This window comes from Pezoporus flaviventris, unplaced genomic scaffold (genome assembly GCF_033815535.1).
Source record: "Pezoporus flaviventris isolate CSIRO_AGI_PZ_B2104156 unplaced genomic scaffold, CSIRO_AGI_Pfla_v1 ptg000002l, whole genome shotgun sequence".
Taxonomy (NCBI): Eukaryota; Metazoa; Chordata; class Aves; order Psittaciformes; family Psittacidae; genus Pezoporus; species Pezoporus flaviventris.
This window is the reverse complement of record NW_026892550.1, coordinates 49,799,399-49,814,919: the sequence shown is the minus strand read 5'-3', so window position 1 is coordinate 49,814,919 and position 15,521 is coordinate 49,799,399. Positions and strand designations below refer to the sequence as shown.

The following is a 15,521-nucleotide window of genomic DNA, read 5'->3' as shown; positions in this document are numbered from 1 at the left end:
CCAAAGAACTTTTTGTCTGTTAACTAAATTTTCTTCCAAAAAGTACTTAATTAGGTTTTATTATTTAACATTGTCTCTTTGGAAGAAAACATGGTGCTTGGAATAAAATGATATAAAAATGGCTTAACAAGGAGATGCTAGTCCTTTACTAGACCTGATATGTTTAATGCCTGCTTGGGATGCTCTTATAGGGAGTCAAAGACATGGATTTACATACCTTTAAGGGAGAAGGGGAATCAGAGCCTAGTTTTTGCACATTTGAGTGCTTCCTGCTCTGCAGCCACATCTTTCTATCACAAATAACCTAGGCATCTAACTTTGAACTTTCTTGTTGTGCTCCACATCACATCAGTTCTTTTTATGAAGGTCCCTATTTGGCTAAAGTTCACAAACAGTCAACTTGTTCTTGAACGGCACAGGCCTTTTCGGGAGGAATTGCAGGTTGGTAAGCATTATTTTCAATATTCACAAATGTGCCCAGGTCTAACTGGTTACGACAGAAGTAGAAAATCTTTTGATCATCAGAACTAACATTTCACATTGGGAGTGACTCTTCAATGTGTCCTATGCACCCTCATCCTGCAAGTCTTGCACAGAAAAACTTCAGTAACATGTGCCTCACTTAGCAATCTACTTGACCTAGACTCACATTTAAGCTCATTTTTAGACTACAAGTGGAATCATGTTTATTTAGTAAAGGGGGGTGAATTCCATCTTCAAAGAAACCTTACTGAAAAGGAAAGGAAGCATGATACTGGCCACTTATTATATTTGATTATGGGATGTGTTATGTTTTACATGATTGTAGTGAGCTTATTTTCTTGCAAAGCCAGGCACACAAAAATAGAAGTCAGGCAATTCAAACATATCTTTCTTAAGTATTTTCTTGGCTTTTGTTTTTTTCCCCAAAAGTTTCTGAGAAAGGCTGAGGTCTAACACACATCTGAAATAACATTATAGCAATGCTTTCAAAACACAAGCTAAATAATCACACTCTTGGTTTATTGCAAACCAATCTGAATCCTTAGTAAGTGGTTAATGAATTCAATCAGAACCCCTAACTGGTACTAACAGTAGCTTCTTTTGACACACTACTGAATTGTGCTTATAGTCTACTTTAGAGACAAATCCTATTTTAACACACTGGGATGCCTTTTTTTTTTTTTTTTAATAACGTAATTATCTGTTGCCTGAAAGTAATGGAAACTATTAAGTACATAGACTAAAGTGAATGGAGAATTTTACTGTTGTTCTAAGTTCAAAAGCCATCTATTCTCTTCAGATAGAGAAATCTTTCTGATTTTCTTTTTGTCACCAAACTTTGAGAAAGCCAAGTTCAAATTTTATTGTGGGAGATCAATTACTAGAGAAAAAAATAATATATGATGTACAGGCATCTTCTCATGTCTCTTATTGCCCATTTTGTCCATAAGCACACATTTGTTCAGAAGTAAAGCTGTTATTTTGCAGTTAATCCAAAACTCAAACATCCAGACTAGCATAACTACATACTGCTGAGTCACAAAGAAATGATTCACAGAATTCTTTTTCCCATTTTTCCGGGTTATGTTTTCTTTATTTGTGGCTTTAAATAAATTGTCTTACTAACATTCATAAATAATAATCATAGCATCAGTAATACAAATCAATGCATACAAGAAGTGACTCACTAGCTTGTTGATGGTGCTCTTCATTCTGGAATGGGCTGAATTCATAAGTAGACATTTTGCTTTTCAATAAAAAAGTCAAAACATTGTCCAGCTTCTCCACAGAAGAAAATTTAAAAGCCTGTTAAAAAAAAAAACAAACAAAAAAGAAAAATTGCTACATATGTATTTTTAACTTTACACTCAGGGCATTAGTGAGTAAAATTACTCAAATCAATTGATTATTACAAACTCACTTTTAGTAAGAGCAACATAGGTTTTGAAAAGCTTCAGAAGACATACTCTAACATAGAAGCATCATGATAACACAATCCAACTAAAGAAAAACAGGTGTAACAACTTCCGAAGTTCAGCCACATCTAAGAACTTCTGAATGAAGGGCAAGGACAGGAAGATTTGTGTTTATCAACTCTCTATTTAGCTACAACAATGAAGTGCAATCAGGAGCTGTTCTAACAGTTGCAAGGTGCTAGGAAATCCAAGGTCTTAGTACAGCAGCAATTCAGGATGAGCATAAAGACTACAGTAGCTCTGTTACATTAAGATTGCATACACTGCCCAGTAGGAAACAGCTTCAATTCCATCAGGCTAGTCATAACATCACTGACAGATTAAGCAACTGATAGCAGTCAGTTAGATGACTCACTGACTGCCATGAGATCTTTTTTTTGATTGCCTCTTTCTGGACAGAAGGCCAAGATCAAGAAGGCTAATGACTCAAGGTAGCCAAGCTTTGCTTGGTGTGACAAGAGAAGCACAACTACAGAGATTTTAACAGTAAGAGTATTTTACCTTGAGTACTATGCCAGTAGTCCAGTCCGTGCTGCACTGAGCACCAAAAGTTGTTCAGCCACAGCAAAGAAGCGCCCAGGAGGAATAGGTTTACTCTGCTCAGATGTCAGCAGCCCTGCATTAAAGTTTGTTTTCCCATACCTGAACTGTTTCTAGCCAAGACAATTCTGGGAGTATCTACAGACACAATTCGAATATAAACTTAAGAACTCCATGAATGACATGCTGAGGAGAAAAGAACAGAGGGGTCCTACTGATGCAACATGAAGTTTAATTCCCAAGACTGTCAGAAGTAAGAAAATAAGTGTGATGTGATCAGAAAATGTTGAGGACACAGGTAGGATATAATTTTCATCTGAATCCTGCCCAGAATTAGAGTCATAGAATCACAGAATAATCAGGGTTGGAAAGGACCTTAAGATCATCTAGTTCCAGCCCTCCTGACATGGGCAGGGACACCTCACACTAAACCATCTCACCCAAGGCCTTGTCCAACCTGGTCTTGAACACTGCCAGGGATGGAGCATTCACAACCTCCCTGGGCAACCCATTCCAGTGCCTCACCACCCTAACAGGAAAGAATATCACACAGTTTCACAGTATTCTAGAGATTGGAAGGGACCTCAAAAGATCATCTAGTCCAATCCCCCTGCTCGAGCAGGAACACCTAGATAATCTTACACAGGAATGTGTCCAGGCGGGTTTTGAATGTCTCCAGGGAAGGAGACTCCTCCTTACATCCAGCCTAAACTTCCCCGGTTTAAGTTTTAACCCATTACCCGTTGTCCTATCACTACAGTCCCTGATGAAGAGTCCCTCCCCAGCATCCCTATAGGCCCCCTGCAGATACTGGAAGGCTCCACGCAGCCTTCTCTTCTCCAGGCTGAATAGCCCCAACTTTCTCAGCCTATCTTCATATGGGAGGTGCTCCAGTCCCCTGGACTTGTTCCAACAGTTCCATGTCCTTTTTATGTTGAGGACACCAGAACTGCACACAATACTCCAGGTGAGGTCTCATGAGAGCAGAGTAGAGGGGCAGGATAACCTCCTTCGACCTGCTGGTCATGCTCCTTTTGATGCAGCCCAGGATACGGTTGGCTTTCTGGGCTGTGAGCGCACACTGAAGCTGGCTCATGTTCATTTTCTCATCAACCAACACCGCCAAGTCCTTCTCTGCAGGGCTGCTCTGAATCTCTTCTCTACCCAACCTGTAGCTGCGCCTGGGATTGTTCCGACCCAGCTGTAGGACCTTGCACTTGGCATGGTTAAACTTCATGAGGTTGGCATCAGCCCACCTCACAAGCGTGTCAAGGTCCCTCTGGATGGCATTCCTTCCCTCCAGTGTATCAACCGAACCACACAGCTTGGTGTCATCGGCAAACTTGCTGAGGGCGCACTCAATCCCACTGTCCATGTCAGTGACAAAGACGTTGAACAAGACCGGTCCCAACACCGATCTCTGAGGGACACCACTCGTTAGTGGTCTCCAGCTGGACATTGAGCCATTGACCACAATTCTTTGTGTGCGCCCATCCAGCCGTTCTTTATCCACCGAGTGGTCCATCCATCAAATTGATGTCTCTCCAATTTAGAGACAAGGATGTCGTGTGGGACAGTGCAGAATGCTTCCAGGTAGATGACATCAACTGCACTACCCCTGTCCATCAGTTCTTGTGGCCCCATCATAGCAGGCCACCAAATTGGTCAGGCAGGATCTCCCCTTAGTGAAGCCATGCTGGCTGTCACCAACCACCTTGTTGTTTTCCATGTGCCTTAGCATGCCTTCCAGGAGAATCTGCTCCAAGATTTTGCCAGGCACAGAGGTGAGACTGACTGGTCTGTAATTCCCCGGGTCATCCATTTTCCCCTTCTTGAAAATGGGGGTTATACTTCCTTTTTTCCAGTCGTTGGGAACTTCATGAACATGAAGACAAGTTCATGCAGGTAGGGAGCTACTATTAATAAAATATGATTGTTTGCTTTTTCCATAATTAATACCAGCCCTTCCAATATTGCTTATGAAACATGGAAGTGATTATGCTTAAGAACTTGTAACCTATTTCTTTCTATAAGTCATCCTTTCTGTACCGTCACATTATATTCCCTGTATTTGTTTTTTCAAGAATTATGAGTATATGGTTTAGTTCTCAATAACCAAAGCAATCAGCATTTAAAAAAAACGCCCCCAAAACAAAAAACAAAATTAACCCCCAAAAAAGTCTCTACCTTTACCTTCAAGAATAAAGATACAACCTGAATATCAGACTCACAGTGTGAACTGAGAAAGGAGATGCAAAAACCGCCAAAACATCTGTAACACCCTCCACCACCTTATTAATACTTACATTATGCTTAAAAGTTAACAGCAATAACATCAAATTTTATTTAGCAAACAACATTATTCTCTCTTATTCCAAGAGGGTCTTCTTAGATATGGTATCATCACTGGTACTACCTTAAAAGAGTTCAATCTAGAATAAGACAAAAATAAGTAGTAACATAGGAACTAGCTCAGATGAGTGCATATGCAGATACTGTGCCATGAAGAAAGAGACTCAAAACCTGCGAGCCTGAATACCAGTGAAGAACTGGTATTCACTGAAGCAACTCCATAGCAGAAATTCAACTATATAGAGAACATACAGGTGGGCTTCTAGGTGAAATAAACCTGAAGAAATATTTTCAATTTCCATTTGAAATGGCAGGGACACCCCTTACACATTTTTCTACCTACTAGTCCTCTCTGTTCCAAAAGAAATGAACAAAGAGCCTCTTATCATTTGTCCTGAAATGCCCTAGGAGCAATTTCAAACAGAATTCATTTCAGACTGTCTTGTACTTTAAAGCTAAATAAACAACTCTCAGTCTCTTTTCAACAAGCAGTCAGAGTAATCTTGCCTACAAAGCTCCTCTGCTTTTTAATACAAGCTGAGGCAGAAAATCTTCCTTCTCTCTTTTTATTCAGTCAGAAATCCAGGGAGGAGTACCTTAAGAGCTTATAGCTCCTTGTACTCAGACAAACAAATCTACATGGGATAAAACAATGTTTCACAATCAGAAAGGGAGCAATTCCTTGAAATAAGAGCAGCACACAACTTCAAGAACTTGCAGAAAAGTTTTTAAGGTCATAAATAGTTGCGTAGCTTCACCACATCAGGCTAGCTAAGTTTTGCAAGAGGTTGAGACAGAAACTAGACCTTCCTGATCTCCCAAAGGGAGCAGATTAAATTGAAGCTCAATTTCTCATGCTTTAACAGGCCTGCCTTCCAGTGACCAACCTACCCACTTCCATGATTTCAAAGTCAGGCACAATACCTTTCTCATACAGCCATCAATGGAACTTGCTTCAAGTTTTCCACCTCAATGTTTTTCTCTTAGTCCAGGGATCTAGAAGCTGAAGGCTCTAGCAATGATTTAACAAGCTATCTTGTTAACTAAAGGATAATGTGTAGCTTTGCTTTGCTACTCTACAGCAGAGTTATTTAAAAAAAAAACCAACACCTAAAGTCTATGCTCAGGTCTTTCCACACATAAAGTCTGTTCCAGTACTTACATGAAAATAACAGCTGAAATACTAGTGAAAACAGAACAGCAAGAGGACTACACTGCACTATCTAGCTTTATACCAACATATAGGTCACCTCCACCAAGGAATGCCATTTAGAGACTTTTACTTTACTGCCCATTCCAGCTCCACAGCACTCACAGACTCTAAGTATGCTGCATTTACATATTTCAATGTGTACCCTACACAGGTCTTTATAGGCCCATGATATCTTCACAATAAATCCCTCCAACACTATGTACCTAAAATTCACACTGAAGCTTCACCAAAGCCAACAGAAGTAGAACTGTGCTTAAAGTACATTGCAAGAGAACACTGAGCCATGCATGAGTTTAGAAAAGCCCACATTTTATCTGAGTAAAGATTTAAAACATGGCAAAAAAGTAAAAGCACTATATTCTCCCTGCATGCTTACAGGCAAGTTCTTCTTTTAAGGAGCCACACATAATTAAGGTAACGGGTCTGTAGGCAATTCTTGTCACGCTCTCTGAAGCACAACCAGCTTCTCTCTGCAGCACAACCAGCTTCTCTCTGCTCCATGCTTCCATCCTAGTCCTTCTGCAAGAGCTACTACCTATCCCAAAGCTCGTCACCAGCAGCTTGTCCTTGTTCAGCACCACCTCCCCAGGTGTAGGCACTATCTCCACTCCCTCTCCCTTTTCAAAGCAACAAGACACAGCTGCAAACAACGGAGAAGCCTCATCACACCTGGGTTTCCAAAAATCATCTTTGAAAAGGACAAGACCAAGCACGTATTTTACTACTTTTGTGAACAAAATTATCTACATTTTTTAATAACTGCTAACAAAGCTCTGAAAATATCCGCCACTGAAACACAGTCAGTAAAATAAAATACTTCTTCATGGCTTTAGCAATACTAACAAGGTTAAATTTAGATAAAGATGAACTTCTTCAGTGGTTCTTATATATATATCAGACACTACTTTGTACGTACTTCAGTATCTAGATTTCTACCAAAAAGAATGGGCAAAGCTTAAAAATCACTTAGGCATTTCTGACAATTTTAGCCAATGATAGAATATGAAGAGATTTCATATGTAGAGGAAATAAAAGAAACACTTTAAAATAACAGCCGCTGACGTGGCTTAGAGGATTGAAATATTAAAAAACTGTTTCAAAGGAAATATCTCTGGGATCAGGTAAAGGTGCATGCATAATATCACCACATAAGTCATATAACCATTTCTTACAAGTTTTCATAGAAAAGGCTGCAGTTTATTTTTATTCTTCATTTTCAATATCCACTATAATTGGAATCCTGTTTGATGAATATAATAAAAAAAGTCCTTTAAGGTATCAAGTCTTGCAGAATCATAGGAGTATTATTCAACCAAAGTCTCTCATAAAGACTCCCTGAATCTCTCCAGATCTTCCGAATCACTCAAACGAACATAAACCTATCAATTTCAGTAATAAGGATATGACCCTAGCTTCAATTTTGTTTATAGAACCTAAGAAACCTGTACCTGAAAACCCAAACACTAAATAATGGAATCAACAGCTGCATTTGATAAAGTCTGAAAGAAAAATCAATACAGCATGTAAATCCAGGAGAATGCTGAAATGAGAAGTTGATGAAAAGTAAAATATGAAATATGAAAAAGTTTATTTATGAATTATAGGAACCTTAAAATCAGTCTGATCACTGGGTTACTGTAAGTACTGCCCAAGAGAAGGGTCTTTTTTACGCAAAATTGTATGAAAAGAGAGAACAAGAAAATTCACAGCCTTCAGCCAATACCTACCCTCATATATTCTGACAGCAAGGAAGTTCAGCATTATGATTCAGCTGTTATAATCCCAACTCTTCCTACTTTACTATAAAATTTCAACTGTTTTTTCTTTCAAAACTTATGCAGACATTTATTTCATTTTTTACAATATTTATTTCCATACAATTTAAATATTTATTTCACTGTTTCAAATGTCTTACTAATGTTGGTAAAAGCTTTTTAAATTTTGAGAAATTTGGAATACAGAAAATTACAATCTACCAGATGTGGCAAAGAATTTAATCCAAAAACATGACTGGAAAAAAACCCCTTAGAATACTTAATCTAAAATATGGCTAGTGTTAATCTCTATAGTATTAATATATTGCTCTTTAAAGAGACAAATTCTAAGTGCAGCAGTACCTTTCTTTGTTGGTCTCAAACTAAGATACACAAACTGACCTGACCATCAGTAAAAAGAATGGATAGGTGTAAGCCTATTTGTTGGAGTTTGCTTATATGTTTGACTTTAGTGGGGGACAAAGTGAAGAAGGGGACAATAATCTCAATGATGATGGCATCTCAAAGTAACTGGAAGAGCTGGCAACACAGGATACAATACAGTGAAAGCATTTTACCAAAGCACAGTGGTATACATTACTGTAGCAATTTGCTTTCTTCACAGAATTTTAATGAGGAGATACTTCTCAGCTTGCAAGCATTTTTTAAAATCTTGAATTTCTCTTTGAACTACAGAATGATATTGCCTTGATCAATAATTGCTGTAAGCTTTTCTATTTTATTTCGGTTTTGTTTTCCATTGTGTTTGGTTGGTTGATTGTTATCCACAGATAAATGACTGTTGCCCCAGGATACTTTTGCAAATAAGCTGATAGTCTCAAAGGTTTCAATTATCCTGGTTAAATAACAGTTACTACTACTCCTGCTACTTGATGGGAATACTAATTATTATCAAATCTGTTTTGTTTTTCCTTGTGTGAACATATTTTTAAAGATTAAGTTACATCATGCTCTCTCAATTGGATCTTTACAATGTATCTTACTGCCATTAAATCAGGTTTACGTGAGAGCTGGAAGTATTTTAAAAGTTTGTGGCAAGTTTTGCTACCTAGCTAGTTAGTGTACCTCACTCCGTGGCCCAGTAGGTACCATTAAGTATGATGACAAATCTTCCAGCACATATGTACACTTACAAAAAGATTACCATTAGTAATCCTGTACTCACAGAGCAGCCAAGATACTGTGCAGATTGTACAACTTACTTGATTGTAAAGATTTTCTCAGCATTAATCTTTCAGTTGCCAAAACCATAGAATTAAGAACAGGAAAACACGATCACCTTATTTAAACCCTTGCTTATTATCCAGATGAGAAATCGTGAAACATGCCTGATAGTCATAATACCACAATTGTATTTCCTGGTGTGTACTACTGCTCTGCACAGAATTACTTTTGCATTTGAATATAATTTGAATTGCAAGTGTCTTACTAAGTATTAGTCATGCTGGTTAAGTGAAGGGTCAAACTGCTAAATAACACAAACAAATCTCCAGTGGAAATACCAGGTGTGTTGTAGGTATCCAGGTTACCACTGTAGTTTTTAATCATTATTACACGCTTCTTATGCATAAAATTGTAGATGAAACCTGCTAGAAACTTACTTCTATGTCTTTCAAAATACAGGCTAAAGAATGATGGTTATCATGAAGATTTTAAGAATGTACTTATACTTAAGAGTTGCACTATTTTTCTTGTGTTTTCTTAGAAGCCAAAACGACTTGTACTTCGAAGGAATCTACCCCCATCCTTAATAGAACACTAATAATGCAATACATCATTTTTTATTAATCCTTTTGTTATGAGTGTAATGCCTTAGGTGGTAGATAAGGTAGATTTGTCACAGGAAAATGAGACTGTCTGCACTGGAAACACAGACTATTATTTTTGTTCTGGCTTTGCAATTACAATATAGACATCACGACAAGCTTGCTTGGGCTACCCACCATTCAAAAAATGATACTTGAGATTCCATCCTTTCTTAATAGATGCTTTCTTCTCTTATTATTTTGTATATGCCACTGGCAAAGGACATACTGCAAAGCACTCAGCTCAAAACCTGAATTTTTCTAAATATATGCAAAGAATCTGCATGGCAACCAGCAAACCACATGAATGATAATTCAGCAGCTATAAATGGACTCTGCATGAATAGCAACCTACTGCGTTCCATACAAGCTATGCCAGAAAAATCCCGTTTGCTCGTGAATGAGTAATAACCCTCCAAGTACAACGTGATTTAAGATTACTTGCTTCTACCAGTTTCAGAACATACTAAAAAGAACACTTTCAGTGGAGAGGGACATCATTGTTGTTTGTTATTTTCATCCTCTGTAATGCAGGACGCTGTTAATTGGGCATATACAGCACACAGTTTATATCACCCTCTAAACAAAACCAAAATAGACATAAATTTGTTTTCACTTGCCTAACTTGCTTTAGAGCTAGACATCTCAAAGACACTCTTTCTGTAATCATAAGCCTGTTACGGAGCCATTACCCATTACAGTGCAATCAAAAGATTGTGTATTATGTCTTAGCTCATATATGCACTTGTGTTCTTCCTTTTTTTTTTATTTTTTTTTAATTAAAAATGCAGAAGTAAACTTACCTGACAAGTGAAAGCTATTGGGTCAGCCACTTTCTTAAAAATGTGCTCAATCTCCTCTAGTGTAGTATAGTACTCGATCTGTGCTGTGGTCTTCACGACTCCTCCACAATACACATTTACATAAACAGGGCCAGCAGGAAAATCTTTTAAAACACAATCAGAACAGTAGCTTAAAATATTTTAACAGGCCCAGACCAGAGGGCTCAGGGAATGGGTAAAACCCAGGAAAATCTCACAGAAAATGCATACAGCCAATGAACTGGATTTACGTTTCAGAGATGATTCAGTGTAGTCAATTTTTTATCCAGGTCTTTCAGTCTAACATTAAAAAGCTGGCAAAAGAAAACATGTATCTGTAAATCTGTCTAGAACAAAGCTACTGCGTTACTTCACGTTAGAAAGGAGATGAAAACAGTATGATTCAAATTTTCAACTTCCCTTTGATAGACTGATGACCTGTAATCGGCTCCCTTATGCCTACAGATTAAGGAAAAGTTCATTTATTACAAATAGTGGAACTGCTATTCATCTTTTGAAACTTTTTTCTTAATTGCAGGCAAGGTTCTCAAAATTGAATTTGAACTAGGCTGCAGAAATTGCAGTATAATTATTTCCATTCCAGTTGTTTACCTAGTGAAAGCAAAAGAAAGTATTATTTCTACAGTCTGTTACTTTAGTATGGCTTGCTCTGTGTATGCAGCATGAGCCCTCTTTATGAGCACATTTAGAATTCATTAGTATTCACTGTGCCAGGCATCCTGCTGTACCAAGCCAGTACTAACCCGGTTTTCTTAGAATTCTAACTCTGCCCACAAAAAGAATAAAAATGGGCAACCCTGAAAATGAAGAGGAGTAATAGTGCCAAAGAAACTAAATGAATAGAACATCACCTTAAATCACTTCAATGGAAACTGCCTTCCCCCCCCCCTTTTTTTTTATTTCTGACATGAGATCACGTGGATCCTTATTAAAAAGGGTACTCCAAACTTCCAACTTTCCCAGATTTTGAAACAGAAAAAAGCCCTCAGAGAGAACAATTAAATACAAATGATAAAAGAAACAAAATTAAACTCAGTCTGTAGCTCTCTGCCAAATTTTTTCATAATATTTCATTTACTGTTCATATTTTATTTTTTCATCCACTATAAAAGCCTTTCTGTGATCAACATTGTTGCTGCAGAATAATTATGGAAGAATCTTTTAAGATCTGTGAATGAGAACTTCAGCTTTCCTTCTCTGAAATCCAGTTACAGATGGAAGTTTCCAGCTGGTCATGTACTTCCCAATCAGGTCTCTAAAAACAAACTCTCTGCACCACCACAGCGATAAAGAACTCTCAGACCATATGCAACCATCATCTCAGAACAGTATTCAGGATAAAAATCAGGCCACAGAATTTCCCAAGTGCAGTTCCAAGAAGCAACTGTTGCAAATTTTAGCCTATATGTATATATTTCTTCCTATCCTAGTGCAATGGCTTTAGAACAAAATATTCTATCAGTTCCTTTGGGAATTCACAACATGCAGTGAAGTAGCAAGCTACACTCTGAATACTTAGGTGAAAAATTCTTTAATTCTTAACTCACATCAAGTGAGTGGGGATAGGTGTGGCCCTTAAAATCTGCACAGATCTCCTAAGAGAAGCTACTGTTAAATAGCTGAAACTGTTGGCAACTAGTTATGGCTGGAACAGTTGGAAAAAAAAAAAAAATCATTAGAAACCGTCAGAGATGAGTGATATAGAGAAATGGCATGGACATGAACAAAGAAAATAAATTATTTCCTGTATCAGTAAGAATTCGAGAGGAATATAGCCAAATTTACTGCATTAAATATGAAATGAAACATTTTAGTAATAGAGTAATAAGAAAAGAATATTAGCTTTGTATTTTATGGCAGTGATTTTGAAGACTGTTACTGTGACTAATCAATGACATTTTAAGAATGCCACCTGCCATTTAACCACACGAAAACAACCTAAGAGAACCTCATTTCCCATAAATCACAAGGCCTTGCTCCTCTGCATTATTAATAAATGTTCTGTGTGCAAAACCCATGTACAGGAAACACCTACAAATAGTGAGAAACGAAATTACTGATCAGAAAAAGTGAAGGGAGTCCAAAGTTTCCTACTTACTTAAAGGTAAAAAATGTTTTCCTTACCTAAGGCTTTCATGTACTTGATCTTCTTAGTCCAAGAGGCTGGCTGTGTCCTAATTCGTTGATTATCTGCTATGAATTCAATTTCTAAAGTTTCATCATCTATTTCATCTTTCAACAAAATGAATATTTCACCAGGGTTCTATAAAATTAAAATATGTTCCCATAAGTCCTTCAGCAAATTATACTGAAAGTGTAAAATGCAAATGAAAACAGAAGTTGGAAGGAAAGGTCCTTTATGAACAGTTTCACACAGAAAAATCGTAATACCAAACCATGATGCCATCTCAGTGCTCTCCTTCATCATTTTACTGATATAAATGGCACAATTAATGTAGTATTTTAAACTCAGCTTACCTAATAGTAGTTTAAAACAGTATTTTAAATTCCTATGTAGGCGAATTGTTACATTTTCTAAGGCCATTCTACTTTATAGTCTACAAGAATGACATTCAGCCTGACAAGAGGAACCTAAAATACTCACACTCTTACAGTGAACTGACAGTAAAGTAAGACAGAAGCAGCAGGTAATGTGAGACGACACCCCTCTACTGCCTTCTGACCCAGAGGGAATATTACTCCCTTAGAGCTAAACTGATCTCAACAATAAAATTATGTGCTGTCTCGGTTTCAGCTGTAGCAGTTTTTTTCTTCCTAGTAGCTGGTGCAGTGCTGTGTTTTGGCTTCAGTCTGAGAACAATGCCGATAATACACAGATGTTTTAGTTGTTGCTAATTAATGCTTACCCTGATGAAGTACTTTTCAGTCTCTTATGCTCTGCCAGTGAGGAGGGGCACAAGAGGCCAAGAGAGAAGAGAATCAGGACACCTGACCAGACTAGCCTGAGGGATATTCCATACCACAGGACATAATGCCCAGTTTATTAACTGGGGGGAGTTACCCAGAAGGGCAGGTTACTGCTCGAGTCGGGCTGGGTATCAGTCAGCAGGTGGTGAGCAACTGTACTGAACATCATTTGTATTCTCTGAGCTTTCATTTTTTCTCTTGTTGTTTCCTATTTTTATTACTATTGCTATTGTTTGTATTCTTTCTATTATCACTATATTTTACTTTGGTTTAGTTACTAAATTGTTCTTATTTCAACTTGTGGGGTTTACATCTTTTGATTCTCCTCCCCACCATGCCCTGGGGATGTGGGAAAATGGTGGGGGTGTGAGCAAACGGCTGCATGGTGCTGAGTTACTGGCTGGGTCTAAACCATGACACACACATAAATCATCTTTGAAAGACAGGTAACAAGCAAAATACATGACATTCCATGTACACTGCAACCTCCTTATCTGACTGTGGCCACTTATTTTTATAAAGGAATAGAGTGCTGGATATTGTACTTCCTCTGTTTACATTTTACCTATTTTCTCATAGCAACTCTAATTAAAAAAAACCACATATGAACATTTGTGTCCATTGGATATGTGTACAGATATGCATATATAAATATTTCTGATTTCATTTCAAATCAGACAAGGTTTATGGTCACAAAAGCAAGCACTTGTGTAACCTATGGTATGGGCACATATGCATGTACCCATATACCCATCATGGATTCTTGCCAAGGCACTCCACATCTCCCAAGAAGTGCCTAATTACATGCTTCCTCTAAACTACAAGGCCCACGCGACAGTAATATCTCTGCCCAAGCTTCCAGATGATTCTAACAGAGATAAAATCCCACAGAGGCTGTATCAGAACTATTTTATTTGTAAGTCTTTTGGCTGCAGTGTGGATGTGACCCAAAGGCAAAATAAATCCCACTGCAATCTCAATGTACTCTCATTTTGGCCCCTTATCTGCTATATGTTTTCAAACTGTTACAGTAAGAATGAGATTGCAGCAGGAAGAGAACAACACTGACTGTTATCCCAAAGATTTTCGCATCCAAATACTTACCTCACATGATAGTCTTCCTGGAAGCACCAATATCGACTGCTTGTTAGTTTCTAATGTTTCAGAAAGTATCTCTGTTTTAAAAATGAGGTCTGTTTTTTCTGATGCTCTCCTGACATCTGACAAGGTAGCATCAGAGCTAGTCTTGTGATCTGAAATAAATAATGTGGAATAAGAACATTGTTAACAATCCCAGAACAACAAAACATGGCAATGATGTGGTTTCCAACATACTGCTCATACGGCATTTGGAATCATGTTAAGGGTAACTCATAAAAGCCTGGCAAAATTCCTTTTCATGTAGTGAGGTTTCCCCCTTTGATAAAGAGCTTCAGCTTGCCTCTGAAGTTCTGATCCTGCAGCCTGTAACTTTATGGACAGGCTCTGCTCATATGCTTTGCCCTACTGAAATCAAAAGGGTCACAGCCGTTAGACCAAACGAGGTCAAAGAGATAAGCCAGTTTTGTAGTCTAAGAAGAACAATCTCTCATATGCTGAGATTAACTTTGATTTTTACCACTCTTGCTTTCGCTATATATAAACAAGGACATGCAACACATTTACAACATCAGCCCATTTGTCTACAGGAAGGAATTATGTGCAGGCAGTGATACCTGTGACAGATAACTACGACAGCAGACCCAGGTTTCCTCGACACAGACTCAATAGTCTTTGTCTTCCTTCATGGACAAAATGATGGACTGAAGGCATGCATTTTTTGTGTAGGATATTCTCAATTTGGAACTGCTATGCCAGGCATGCAGACAGCTAGCAACAAGTTTCTTTTCTGTTTTGCTGTACCAGTAAAGGCCCAAGAACCCTACTGAATCCTTCACCATATCACAGGATTTAAAGAGGAAACATAAAAGAATTGACAACTGCATCTGCAGAGCTCTGACTAAGCCTGTGTTTTAAAAAAGCCATCTTTCACACCTGCTACTTCTCAGCTCTATCATTACTACTCCTTTCCAGACACTCTATTACCCTGTACAAAATGCTCTTGCTAC

General features: G+C 37.9%; 1 protein-coding gene across 4 annotated transcripts in view; it reads right to left on the bottom strand.

Annotated features, from left to right (window-relative positions):
• BANK1 (B cell scaffold protein with ankyrin repeats 1) overlaps positions 1–15,521 on the bottom strand; it is a 147,274-nt gene that overhangs the window by 95,518 nt on the left and 36,235 nt on the right. For all 4 annotated transcript variants that reach the window (XM_061478203.1, XM_061478196.1, XM_061478188.1 and 1 more), the window contains exons 3-6: positions 14,518–14,666; positions 12,610–12,748; positions 10,447–10,589; positions 1,671–1,788 (exon numbers count right to left, since the gene is read on the bottom strand). In XM_061478203.1, the coding sequence (XP_061334187.1) occupies positions 1,671–1,788; positions 10,447–10,589; positions 12,610–12,748; positions 14,518–14,666 (549 nt within the window). The remainder of the gene's footprint in view (positions 1–1,670; positions 1,789–10,446; positions 10,590–12,609; positions 12,749–14,517; positions 14,667–15,521) is intronic.